Source organism: Gobius niger (assembly GCF_951799975.1).
Source record: "Gobius niger genome assembly, chromosome: 15".
In the NCBI taxonomy this organism is placed as follows: Eukaryota; Metazoa; Chordata; class Actinopteri; order Gobiiformes; family Gobiidae; genus Gobius; species Gobius niger.
The window spans coordinates 13,324,331-13,338,538 of NC_136866.1; the positions used below are offsets into that span (position 1 = coordinate 13,324,331).

Here is a 14,208-nt window from a genome sequence, read left to right on the forward strand (position 1 = left end):
CAGTTCACTTTGCTCAAATCATCGACATATAAAGAGGTCTGGATGGAGATACCAGTATCTCTGTGAGTATAGTGTTTGGTTAAACGTGTGTCATCCAAAGGTTATGGGTTCAATTCTCTAACAGACACTGATCACTTCATTAAAGTGAGAGACCTGATCTGAGAGCAGAACCTACATTATACAGACAGGTGTTGATTAAATTAAGAATGATGTCAACATATGCAGCATATGAGGCTCAGCATATGAACAGGTCATTTGAACCCACTTAGTCAGGTTGTGTTCAGGGTCAAGAGAGAGAGAAACAACTGAGGCAACAGAAAATCCAACGCAATTTTAATAAGTCTCTGCATGATGAAAATCTAATTATATTAAGAAATTCTTTACATAATTAAGTCTACAGTGTCATAGATATAACATTCAGAAACATATTCATGGGACATTTTAAATATATTTAAATTAACCAGTGTTCCAAGTATAAAACTGTTTTTCTTTCTTACTCCAATATAAAAATAAAGCATACACAATTTATGCACAATAATAGACAAAAGGTTTAAAATACCTTTACAAAGTTAAAATGAAACCCAAATTTGAGCCGTTTTGTTAATGGTTAACACTTTCTTATTTTTAAAGCTTGGTTCGGCTTTATAAACAATATTGTAAATTACCGCTCTTTTACAGTCCTGTCGGAACCAACATTGTCCTAGGATGACAGTCTTTCACATCTGTTTGAATATGTTCTTATCAGTGTGTCATGTCGGAGGAGGTCCGTTGGTGTAGCGTAGCATTGGGTAGAAGGAGCGGGCGAAGTTGTTGGCCACTGTGCAGCTCTGTTCAGGGGGCGACATGGGGACCAGGCAGGGCAGCAGGAGGAGCAGCAGCAAGAGGAGGTGCAGGGGGAAGGCCGCGCGGAGCAGACGGAGGAAGAATGACCTCGGCTGGGCTGGGTCCTTCCTCTCTCTGAAAAATGAAATGATGCAGTTGGAAGTACTCTTGAGAAATATTCAACCAAAGCAACTACTGCGAAGAAAATAACAGCAATGTACCTTGAACTGAAAGATTTCCTCATTGACGGCACCGCTCCCTCTGAAGGCTCCACAGATACTCTTTGGTCTTGTTCGTCACATGTAGGCTCATTCTCCTGAAGTATGACATAAGTAAGTCACAGTGTAGAAGTTTCCATATACTATATATATATATATATATATATATATATATATATATATATATATATATATATATATATATATATATATATATATATATATATATATATATATATATATATATATATACCCTGAGTTACTTAAAGTCTTATTTTTATTCATATAATTAATCTTTAAACCACTCATATAATATAGTCATATAGTATGAATGAGTTGCACATTTTTAAATTTGACCCAAATTTTTTTTGAAAAAGTGTCAATTTAAATATCCAGCTCAGTTACTATTGTCTCCTATTGTTGACAATCTGTTGAAGTTACACTGTGACAACTCGACACACGGGTGCTAGTGCTGGAACTTCCACAAGACAAAAATCTCTTTCCCTGCAGGTTTTCATCCCTGAGGCAGTGAGCTTCGCCTGTTGCCACCCCCTGTATGTCGAGCCCATGGCAGGGTTGTGTCTTTTATTGCCAGCATTAGATTGATGTAAATCAATACAAGTTTATTCAGTTTTCTTACCAGCCGCTGCTGGATTGCCTTGAGGTCTTCAGTCACCTCCCTCTGGAGGATCCTCATCTTGCTGCTGGTCACGTACAGTTTCTCCTGGGCCTCGTCACTGTCCTCTGAGTGCTCGGGCTGCAGCTGGGCCCACAGGGCATGGAGTGAGGCCTGCTGGGTCTGCCTTCGAACCAGCTCCTCTCGCACATCCTTATAAAACCAAATGTCAGCAAGATGCGAGCCACAGCAGTGACAGGAGAGCAGGAGAGAGGAGTCTTACTGTGAGCATGTTGCGATGTTGTTTCAAAGCTTTGAGCGGAGTCTCCGGGTGGTGTATGTCCACTGCGTATCGTCTGCTCTCCGCGTGGGCCAGCCACAGCAGCAAGGAGTGGAGCGTTTCGTGGAATTCCTGTGTTTGAAAGTGAAATTGTAAGTAGTGTGATATAACTTCCTGAATAAAAGGGTTATAATGCTTGGCAAAAGTGACCATCAACCAAAGGAAAGACTCAGGCCAATTCAGTCACAAAATGATGTGTTTGTGACCTGAAGAACATCCAATATTAAACTTACCAAATCAGCAAAAAAAAGGCAATACTGTGAACATTAATAAAATACAAGCATTTGTTTTGGAATTTTTTAATAATACTTTTTATGGATAATCATTGATAATTAGGATCACGTTTGGTAATGCTGGCATGTTTGTTTAGGTTTTGAGTTTGACGACATTTTGCCATTGGGGCATCAAATGTACTAATACTAAATAAAAAAAATAAAAACAGACAAAACATTTTTAAAACTTAAAGATATTTTTTTCTCTCTAGTCTCAAACATAGTGACCTCGACGCAAGTATTGTTATAAAATAAAATAATATACATAAGACTCTTATATACAGTATGACCACTGAAGTGGAAACAAAGCAGCAGTTCTTACTTACTTACAAACTAAACTGAAATGTTAACAGGACATTTATGCGCCCTCATGCGGGATGTGAGGCTGCATTAATATCTTCCTGCAGACTGTTATTACCGATTGTGTTTTTGTCTTACCTGGCAGCGCAGTAGCGTCTTTTTCAGAGTAGTGTCCCAGTGCTGAAGGTCAGTGCAGGCTTTGCTCCAGCTCTGGTTCACTAAAGCCAGTTTGTGCTGCAGATCTGGATCTCCTTGTAGGTTTAGATTCAACGACAGCATGGTAGACTTGTGTTGAGCAAACATCTTGTGCATTTCCTAAACACACATTTTTACAAAGTTATTACATTTATCTGTGGAGCAGCAGGGCCAAACGTCTTTGCCAAGTCCTTCTCCTAACACCTCATTGAGGCAATATGTGGAGAGGCTGGCCAAAGTAGGAGGTAGACTAAAACCATCCAACCAAACCAACCAACCACATAGTTATGCTCAGGTTAAAATGTCAAAATAAAGTGATGGGACAAAGGAAGAAATTCCAGAAAACTGTGCAGCGCTGAGGGGCGTTCTTCTGATGTTGAGGCAGGACATTTTGAGATTCAGAATCACAACTACAAACTTAAGATTGTTTATAGAATAAGGTTTACATGTAGCAGTTTGGGAAGCCTCCTTTTTACCTTCAGCTCTTTGGCCCGGGCGCTCATGTCCTCCACGGTGTTGGGGGGGTCAGACCTTAGAACAGCCTGCAGCTGAGGGATCAGGGTGTGTAACCAGGAGCTGATCTGATCCAGGGACCAGGGGAGCTGCTCCTGTGGGTCGTCCCTAAGGTCTGTCTGAGACTGGGCCTGTGCAAGCTCCCAGCGCTCTATCACTCCTGCAGCACACAAAGGATCAACTTAAGAGTTATATCAAACCATCCATGCATTTTCTTCCACTTTATCCGAGGCCGGGCCGCAGAGGGAGCAGTAGGGGGAAAGAGATGCCCAGACTTCCCTCTCCACAGCACTTCCTCCAGCTGTTCTGGGGGATCCCGAGGTGACACCAGGCCAGCTCTGGTTCAAACCAATCCCAAACATTTATTTGTCTCTCTTAAGCTGCCAAGCTGTTTTGACACAATCAGTCAATCAGTTTCTCTAATTGGTTCATCCACTGGTCCATCGAGCCCATCTGTGCTCGGTAAGGTAAGGCAAAGTTCCAGATGACACAGAACAGGAACAGAGCGTACTCTTTGCCAGGCCAGGCAGGTTATCTCCGATGTTAAGTGTGAATGTCAATGTACGCATCTCACCTGATTGTCTGCCTGAAAGGTTAATTCCTGTCAATCCAAACTCATCTGGTTCCTCGTCATCCAAAATCAGCGAGACCCTTTTAAAGTCTTCAATGCTGCCGCTGCACTGGGACATCAGATGCAACTGTGTGGAGATCAAATATGTGAATAATAAAGAACCAACAGTATTTTGTTTTCCATAGGGTATTCTTACATAGTTGTCTTGCTTCAAAGGAGTGCTGGCGAGTGTGGGCTGAGCTTCAGCGTAACCGTCAGACTCCAGCTCGACAAGCTCTTCCTGCGTCCGCCATCTTGGAGAATCGCACACTGACCGGCTTGACACTGGGACAAATTCGCAATCAAATTACTTTCAGTCCCAAGTATGATTGGACCTTATATTTTACAATTCTACACTGCCTTTCCCAAATTCAAATTCGACCGGGTAGATTGTGGTGGAATCACATTTTAAGCAACAATTTAGTGGCATTGTCAACCTAACTTTAATTAATCAAAAAACCTGTGCTTTATTGTAAACTTGAGAAACTTTGAAAGACTCACCTGCGCTGAAATATGTCCCTTCATCGTCCAAATCCTCCTCGTCATCATCCTCGTGTGAAGAGGACCCGCCCACGTCCCCGGTGTGATCCCACTCCAGAGGGAGCGAGTCCACGCTGACTGGAGTGTCTCGGCCCGAGCGCGACATGGGCGTGGGCAGCAGGTGTGTCGGTGTGGCCAAAGAGCTGCTCAGGCTCCGCCCCAACCACGGTCGGCCAATCAGCTCCAGGCTGGACTCCAGCGAGAAGCTGGTGACGGGGGATTCAGGCTCCACTGGGATCTGAGGGCATAAAGTTGAAAATAAATGATCTCAGATAGCAAGATGATGTTGAGATGATGCCATGTGCAGCAGCGCGTCTCTCTCACCGGCGGCTGGCTGAGTCTGTGGTGGAAGCGCACCAGTCGGCTGAAGACCTCCTGGCAGTACGTGTGAAGCTCCTCCAGCTCCTCCTCGATGAGCGCCGCGTCCTGGGGAGAGCTGCGCTGGATCAGGCCCTCCCCAAACACGATCAGCCCGTCAATGCGCTCCGTGTTCAGAGTGATTTCCTTCTGGAAACTCTAAAAGGCAAAAAGGGGTTTTGTCGATGGGCTGCGGTAAATGAACCATTAAGGAATCTGTAATTGCTACAAGATGTTTGTGCGGGGGCAAAATACGCTAAACTGGCACCAAATCCTTTAAAGGCTAGGTTGGGTTGTTTTAAAGATGGTTCAGCAGAAATATTAACCGCTGTGTCAGATCTGCTAAGGACAGTTAGGCCCATAATTCACGCAAAACCAAAGGCAGTGAATTTGTATTTAATTCTTTTCTGGCTCAAAATTATGTTTAGATCCACATTACTGCAAGACTATGACACTGTGGTCAAATTGTACTATAGAAAAGCATTGGAATAAATGCGGCGTTGTACTGTGCCATTTTACAACACATCCGAAAGCCAGATTCTCTATTGACTGGTTGTTGATTCTATCGCAAGCATAACTTCACCAGTGAGTTTAAATCACATGTCTTACGTTGAGCTGTTGAATCTTGTGATGGACATCGCTCTCAGAGAAGTGTTCCACATTTGTCAGCTGCAGGTCCAGTTCGGTCAGCCACACCAGCATGCTCTCCCTGGTGCTCTCGAAGTCCTCTCTCTGGCTGGTGAAATACTACGAAAGAAAAATGTTCAAAATATAGTTCCAACAAGAATTTTACATGTTTAGCTTATGCTTGTGAGTTTTACCTTGAGCCTGCGGAGGATGGCTCCCACTCTGCGGTGCAGGGTGTCCCAGCGCCCGTTCCCCTCATGGACCATGGCTTTGAGTTGACTGGCACGGTCTGTGCGGTTCTCCCGGGCCAGACGCCGGTACTGGTTGTTGACTATTTCCAGCTGTGTCAAGCGTTCATTGACCTGCCTCTGGAAACCCTGAACAAAGAGAAGATCATTTGAGTATTTTGGCTGAAAGTCACGTTTGGATAATTTGCCCTCACGTAAATGTATGGTTATATCTCTGGTTGTCTTTGAAGGTGGGGTTTTGGAGATTTGTCGACCCTAACACAACTAACTTGTGGGTTTTTTGGGCCATTAGAACCATTTTGACTGGGTTTGTATGAGTAAGTGTTATTACAAACATGCTGTAATGACATTGTTCTCTCCATATAGTTCAAACTGACCTCGAACTTCTTGAGCTCCTCCTTGGCCACAGTGTACAGGACATCTCCAGTGTTGGGGTTGGCGGCAGTTTGTTCAGCAATCTTGAGCCAGTCTTCAAAACGTGAATAACCGTCAAGGAACTTGCACCACAGTCTCCACGTCTCCTCAATCCTAGAAGCAAACAAAGGTTTACTGAGTGGCTTGACATACTCACTAACATACTTATATACAAACAACAAACAAACACACAAACAAATATAAGGGAGGTTGGCACACCTTGTGAGAATCTCTGATATTTTTTAAACAAAAACTCTTATTCAGTGGGTTTTGTCACAAGTATGTGACTCGCTGAGTGACCTCAAGTACTTTGGTTGACTACAGGCCCAAAACCAACTTCATGAAAAGAACTGTTGTTTACTGAGGAGGAATGGAATTCTCTTCTTTTTAATATTAGAGACACACAATACTTTTAAAGAGGAATTCAAAAGGACAATTAGCAGAATAGTTGCTATTTTATTTATTTATTTAAGATGGGACAGTGCATATTAATTAACATGAGTCCTCAAAGTCCACAAGCCAGAGTTCGCAACAATGGCTAACTTTCATCTGTAGTTCAAGGGCAGGTTGCTGTTCACAGACAGGAATAGTTGCTGTATTAGAGGAATATTTTTTCCTAGCATTGTGAATAGCGGATGGATGCTACTGGAATGTACTGTATTTTCATTTGTATTTTACCCAGCAACCAATTTTGTGGGATATAACGATCCTAAAAAAGAGTATAACTGCCTCAGTCATATTTCGAGCCATATTTACGCCTTCTGATTGGCTGAGGACATAGTAGTGATACCTTAAGATGCAGTAATGTTTTGTTTGGAGAGTGGTGTGAAATAGGGATGTCACGGTTATCGGTATGGCAGTAAACCCTGATAAAAATGTTGACTACAACAAGTACCGATTTAATAAAAAATATATATATATAGTGGATTACCGTGCCCTTAGTGTAGGCTGCGCAGGCGCACTTCGTAGCTTACGACCAAAACAAAACTTTCTCAAAGCTGGAATCATGTGGACCAAGAGGACCAAGTCTGAGGTCTGGGCATATTTGTGGTATTTTAAGAATGCCAAGGGACAGTTGATACAAGACAGTTATCCGTTTGCAGAATGTGCAGGCAAAAAGTGTCTGCTAAAGGCAGCAATATTCATAACTCTGCGTGACCATCACCCACAACTCTAAAGCCAATGCAAGTAAGTTAACTTTAGCGTTTTAGCTTAAATTCAAGATGTGGGGACTTGGGTTGAGGGAGAATGCAAAGAGTTGCCCATAGTGCAGCAGTGTTGCGCCTCCGTCCATATTGAAATGGCACAGTGTATTATGGGGCTCCCAGGGGGTAGTTTGCAATAGATTCACTCTCACTGCATTATTATGAATTTAACAATGATTACTGTTTGATGAGATTTCCCCAAATCTGCAAAACACAATGGAAGGACACAAACTGAGGACTATATTTTCCTGATAGAGGGTTTATTTAGTTGTCCGAAAATATTATAACACCTTTCTGGTGTAGTACATGTTATACCCTCGAAACGATCAACAACACCAGTTTGTGTAGGATTATCAATGCTTTCTGAACATATCAACATACTTTAAAAAAAAATACTGCGATAATACCGATAACCGTGATAATTTTGGTCACAATAATCTTGAGATTAAATTTTCATACCGTGACAGCCTTCATATGAAACAAAAATCTCAATTTGTACAGTACAATACAGTATTTAGTTGGAGGACAAAAAAAGAATGTAAAGAAAGTAAAATAATAATACATATACAATAAAATGAAACAATCTAAGAGCTCAGTACCTGAGCCTGCGGTCGAGGGCCATGGCACAGATGGTCCTCCAGCGCTGGTCCAAACTGCGGCTGGTCTCCTGCAGGGAGTCTCCGTCGGCCGCCGTCCCGTTAGAGGCGTCCTCATCCTGGAGCAGGACATCACAGAGGTTCAGCACTGAGGCCACCCCCTCCCTGTGCTGCTCGATGTCCCGCTGCAACTCCTGCACACACGCACGCAAAGGCATCAGAGAATGTATGCAAAACGTACAGCGACATTCAACATGGGGCAGGGGGCGAAGAGGGACACTACCACTCCCAAATTTAAACAATAGGACATGAATTTTTAAAGAGGGACTCGTGGAAACTAGAGTAAAATTAGGGGAGGGTCATGTAACATGGGTATTTTATAGTGTGTAACAGCACTGCCAGATTCCAACTAAAGTAAATGTCAGCAATACAAAATATGCTCCTAATGATCCTCAGGACATGTGGTGGGTTGTCAAATGAAGCATTTGGAAGAGGGTCTACCACATTAAACCTGATATTTGGCGACCTGTAGTCAACCCAAGAAGCTGCATCTCCATGGAGACAAGCTGGTAATGTCCCGCTCCCAGCAAAGTCTGAGAAGAAGCAAGCCCCCCACAGCAACAATACATCTCTTTTTATAACACCTGCCTATGAATAGATTCTTGTTCTTTATTTTATTTATTGGGTGAAAAGTTAAGCAGTGTAGCTTTAAAGGGACTACACAGAGTGTAGTATTTTCATTCCCCTACATGTTCCAGCCATGTCCTAATGTGTAGAATGACCCCAGACCTGTTCACCACAACTGCCTCTAAAATCCTGCACCGTAACTCAAAAAGTTGTTACTACGGGTCCAAAGTGCCGTCATGCACGAGCTTAATATAGAGACTGCAACTACACATAAGACCTGAGGTGGCCGTAGTGAGCATAAAATGACCAACTTGCATCTAGTCTCTTTAAATGTGTGTATCAAAAAGACCATAAAATACAAAGTTTCAAATTGCATTTTTGGGAAGTTTGCGATTAATTTTGCTGCCCTCGTGTAATGCTTTCTGAAAAAGCATATACTTGCTCTATATTTAGCAACATTTGCCAACATGTCTCTAACAATACAGTAACAATACAGTAATGTTCATTCTCTGTTATTTATCCTTAGAGAGGCACGGACCTGATGCTCGACCAGCCTCTTCTGGATCTCCTGGTGGTGGAGAGCGCTGTAGGTGATGGGTCGGGACAGTTCGGCCTCGATGCGGCACAGCCACGAGCGGAGATTACTCATGTTCTTGTCCAGCTGCTGCACTGTGGCCAATGTGTCCTTCAGCTTCTTCACTCTGCAAACACAACCACACAGTTACAGAGCATATTTACATTAGCAGCAAAACCAGCTGGCAACTCTTTTTGGAGCTACTGCACAGACTTATGGCTTTTTTATTTTTGCTCAGTGTTGCATTCAATTATTATCAAAAAAACGCTATACAAAGGTTGCATTGAAATAAAAGTAAAACATTTCTAAATCCAGATGATTATATATTATATACATGTAATATATTCAGAAGAACCTGATTAAGCACAGAAACTTTTCTAGCAAAAAAAAAAACACGACCAACTGCAAACTCAAAGGCAAAACAGTACGTAACAGGACCCAGGTAGCTCAAACTTCACAGGTCTCCATGGAAACACCCCCGCCCTCCTGCTCCTCCCCCTCCGTCCAAAAACCCACACAAAAACCCACCGGGACCCACACTGACTGAAGCCATGGCAACGGCCGTGTCAATATAAGATCTTCTCTGCTGCTAAAAGACTGAAGTGTGCCCCATTCAGGCGTCCCACTTCAGGAAACCATGTCGCCATAGAAAAACAGCTGTTGTTGTATGAAAGCGGATGGCGGTAAAGTATAGAAGTGGTTCCAATGTTTTAGGCTACTTTGTTTTTTCCACTTCAGGAGCCATTGCAGAAAATGTCTTTTCATTTTAAAATATGCATGCTCTGTGATGCATCAGCATGTCCTTGTCCCAGCGTTACACTTTCGCTGCATTTAAAAACATGGTTGGCATATTAAAGATCATGTTTTAAAAAAATAGTGTTGTGTGTGTACTATAAGATTATGAATGTCTTCATTTCAGCACAGTGTTTTTATCCTTGTATCTTGTTTCGCTGTGTCTATTCTCTACTGATGTCACAATGATATGCAACAATATCATAATTATTTGACTGATCACAAAAACTAATTCTAGCTAAATCCAAGATATGTAAGGGACCTCATCGTACGGCTCATGCTCAATTTTACACCCCTCTTTGAATACTTGTCGCTCTGTAATAAGAAGGAATTAACACTAACTAGATATCATGCATTTTGCAGCCTTTGATTATAATATCAATACCCAAAGTATACTAACAATGGCAGAGTTAGGGTCATAATTCGTTAACGTATGCAGTATAAACATAATATATAACGGTGTTAGCCCTGTAGTAACCAATATCAATACCAGAACCAATAAAGTGAATTGCATAAAACTAGGTTTGGCATCTGGCTTCCTTACAAACTCACTAACATACTGTAGGCTATTGCTGTCTGTGTGAATAGAAGTCACACATTAGGCCTTTACGTTTCTGGCCTTTAGAAGATGTATGCCTTTGCCTCTGTGAAAGCCGGTTTAATAAAACATTTGGGATTAGAATGATCTCACTGAGCACCCCCTGGGCGACTAACACGACTCCACTTTTATTTATCGCCGTGAAACAGCATACAGTGAGTAAATCTGCCCTGAGTTACTCCTCCACATTACAGAAGCGATCTCCCGAGTCAAACAAATTATGCCCCCCCCCAGCCTCTGCTCACGACAGCGCTGACAAAGGGACGGGGGCTTCATACTGAGGCCCTACAAAGGCACAAAAGGACTTCAGGGGTCTGGCCCGAGCTAATAGGAGAGAAGAGGGTTGGGATGTACAGTAGTAGCGGTGGGTGAAAGTTACCACACCGCAATAGGCCACTAAAGACAAAAATACTACAAATACTGTGATATTGAGCTTTTGATCAGCATGTGCTTTTTCCTGTGTAAATATTTAGTTTACAGCAAGTTATTTTACTGAAAATGATGTAAGGATGCAAAGTCATGTGCAGCAGGGTGGTTAGCGCTCTTCCCCCATAGCATTAACCTCCACCCGAGCACATTTCCTCCAGTTTGGCACTACCCAAATCTAAGTAAGTCTTAGCTTTCAAATGAGGCGTTACACTGGCCTATAGGCTGTAAACTCCAGTCCAGTTAAGGTCTCGGATGGGTCAGATTGCAGGACCATGTGGCCCCTGTTTCACCCCCAACAATCCAAAACATGCACAATTGTCAATTTGTGCACCAAAGCTCATGGACAGCAGTTTAACGTTGCCAGGCCTTTAGAGAGCATTCCTGTTAAATCCAGAGGCAAGATTTAGGAGGCAGATGAAAAGCAACGTTTGTACATTTTACATAAAAATCTGTTATTTTATTCCGGAAATTACACACAAACTTTGTTATCGCATCAGCTGATTATAAATATATGCCTAACCTGGCCTTTATCCTGAATAAATTTAGATCCAAATTACCAACATTTCTTGTCATATTCCCTCGCATAATTTTTCCGCGTTTTCGTGAGGACCCCTTCTCTTGACCCCGCTTTGATGAGCTCTGTTGTAATGCGTGCTGACAAATCCCCCTTGTCCCGAGCGCTGCGGCCCCCTCCCCTCTCCCCTCTCCCCATCCCACTGCCCCATCATCACGTCACCGCAGAGCGCAGTGGGGGGAAGAGTTGCTGGACATGACGGCATATGGCGCTGTCTGAGTCCTCCGTGCTCTGGGACTTTCGTAGGATATCCCATATGTCCAATAGAAGAGGGGGCTTAACCTACTACTACAGTGTGTACATTAAAGGTCGTGTATTTGAACAGCTGCACACTGGAGCAACAGCAGGAGAATAGACCTGCTTTGGAGGCTGCTGCCGCTGCTGTTGTAATTATGGGGTCCCGTTAAAAGATTTGTGGGCCGTTAATTAATTTAATGTGTTTTGGCTGGGAAAGAGCACACTGTGGAGCCTGGAGAAGATATAGAGAGCTTTTAGTGGCAGTAAACAATTGAGTCAAGCTGAGCATAATTCAGAATATTCAAATGGGGAAATTAGCATTAGCCAAAAACACGACAATTTAAGGACTGTTAAAAAATTGAACTCAGTGAAATTGTTACATAAAGGAGAACATGCAATACATAGTAGTTTTTATGACAGAAACAGGGTAAGTACTCTACAGGCACAATAATATAAAACATATAACACTCTGCACCATGCTCTCTTCACCAAGTGGCAGATTCTGTTACCTTCCATTCCCCTAATCTAAGGTTAAGTGACCCCTCGCCCTCACCTGGCCTCGATGTGGTGGAAGAGACCGTGCCAGCGCTGGTTGGCCTCCTGCAGCGAGCCGTACACCTGGCTCTGCTTGGCCTCGTCGCTGGCCCACAGCAGCTGCTCGCCCAGCTGCTTCAGGTGCCTCTTGTTCTCGCTGAACAAATTGATTTCCTCCATGCAGTCCTGCGGGGCAGACGGGAGATAAGAAGACGGCGTTTCAAATGCAGCGGAAAAGTGGGCCTGCTACGAGGGAATAGAATGTACACAACTTCACTCAATGTCAGTTATTGTGTTATTTCTTTGGTACAAAACGTTTTTTTTGGTTCATGATTATTGACATTTGCAGTACTGCTTCCTGGATGTGACATGTACAACACACATTATAAATTAAACCACTAATGAGTTTACATTTACTTATTACTAAACCTTAATCTTTACCTCAGTTCTAGAGTGAAGTCAGCAGAAAAAACTACTACATTTCACTAGATAATACATTTTGGTTACTATTACCTTCTGAATAACTTCATCATTTTTCTAAACTACTGAAATGAACCCACTTTTCTATAATAATCCATCTTTTTAATGTGTCTTGCACTTTGGGCTGCACTTTGAGCCTCCTATTAGGTAAAGTATTCCACTTACAAGACTCGCCTCTCCGACTGAACCTTCTTACTGCTATTTACTGTATGTAACAGCCTGTTAGAGCCCGCTCATTTCCACATCACATCCCAGAAGCTCAAAATATCCCGTCAAGAGCACAAAACCTATTATTATTTCATTTAGAGCCTGAGCCCACTTTCGGATGAGAGAGGATGACCGCACAAGGCCCTCAGTCCTCAATAAACAACTGTTGTGCGCGGACAAAGACTGAGCGGCCACTCTGTCCAGGCCTGCCATCTGCGACGCCAACAGAATGCAGGCAGCAAGTTGAGGAATGTACGGTAAATGAGCGATATCATCAGCGGCCAAATCCCACCCCACACCGCCGCACGCACCCCCCCTCATCATCATCATCTTAACGTTGCTGCAGGTCACTACTACAACAACATTCAATACAATAAACTGAAGAGCGAAAACATAATCTGAACAGACAGTAAACCGCGTTGCGTCATGTGCGCCACCTTTTTGAGCTTCTCCACCATTTCCTCGAAGCTCTGGTCTGCGCTGTGGCACACTTTGTTCTCCATCTGCGTCAGCCAATCACAGAACTCCTTGTTCTTGTCGTTGAAGATGGTCCAGGCGTTCAGGCGGTCTGCGATTTCCTGTTTACGCAAGGACACCTGGAGAAAATCAAAGTAATCATGAAAGCGGGGTTCATGCTGGCTTTGTTGTGTACAGGCAATAGGCACACAAGAAGGATTAAGGCGCTTGAGTAAAAGATATAATAATGCAAATAAACTGAGAAAAAGATTTACTGTTATGTGTTCAGCCATTGTGGAACAGACTGCCACACAATCAATCAGTAAAACGAATTCCCCAGAGTTATAATGTAGTAAAATTAACAAGGCCCATTTCGCTAATGACAGCTTAACGCCATGAAAACGCCCCATTACACGGATGAGGAGGGGGCCAATGATCTTCTGGAGGTTAAAGTGCTTAGTAAGAGCCTTAGGGTCTGTGTATCCAGCAGCTATAAATTACTCCTGATTGGCATTTACTCCTTTTTCATTAGGCCTTCTTTGGTTTTATGTACTAATGATGTTACTGGCCGCTCTTTCTATTGGATGGACCCTTTTTTTGGAAGCTTTGTGCGCTGTCCCCAGTGAAGACTTTGTGATTCCCCGCAACAATAGGGGCTCTTCCCGTGGTCCCTGGAGCCCAGGGAAAGACCATCTGCTCATCGGGCCAATTCCAGAAGCTAAACCCCCTCCTGCAACCTGTTAACTATGCAGGCTAAATTCAATCACTGGATGTTCAAAAAAGTAAGAATTGGTGAAATTCCTTCATAACAAGTTCCTGTTTTGTCA

The 14,208-nt window shown here is 43.0% G+C and overlaps 1 protein-coding gene across 1 annotated transcript in view; it reads right to left on the minus strand.

The window, feature by feature from the left end:
- Nucleotides 1–627: 627 nt before the first annotated feature.
- syne2a (spectrin repeat containing, nuclear envelope 2a) overlaps nt 628–14,208 on the minus strand; it is a gene marked incomplete at its 5' end in the record, with an annotated part of 57,740 nt that continues 44,159 nt past the window's right edge. The window contains 17 exon segments of the mRNA XM_079572575.1: nt 628–957; nt 1,044–1,138; nt 1,681–1,869; nt 1,940–2,068; nt 2,707–2,883; nt 3,240–3,436; nt 3,851–3,974; nt 4,044–4,171; nt 4,388–4,664; nt 4,751–4,942; nt 5,393–5,530; nt 5,605–5,787; nt 6,036–6,186; nt 7,877–8,067; nt 9,039–9,201; nt 12,258–12,424; nt 13,363–13,521. Coding sequence (XP_079428701.1) covers nt 750–957; nt 1,044–1,138; nt 1,681–1,869; nt 1,940–2,068; nt 2,707–2,883; nt 3,240–3,436; nt 3,851–3,974; nt 4,044–4,171; nt 4,388–4,664; nt 4,751–4,942; nt 5,393–5,530; nt 5,605–5,787; nt 6,036–6,186; nt 7,877–8,067; nt 9,039–9,201; nt 12,258–12,424; nt 13,363–13,521 — 2,868 coding nt within the window. The 3' untranslated portion in view covers nt 628–749.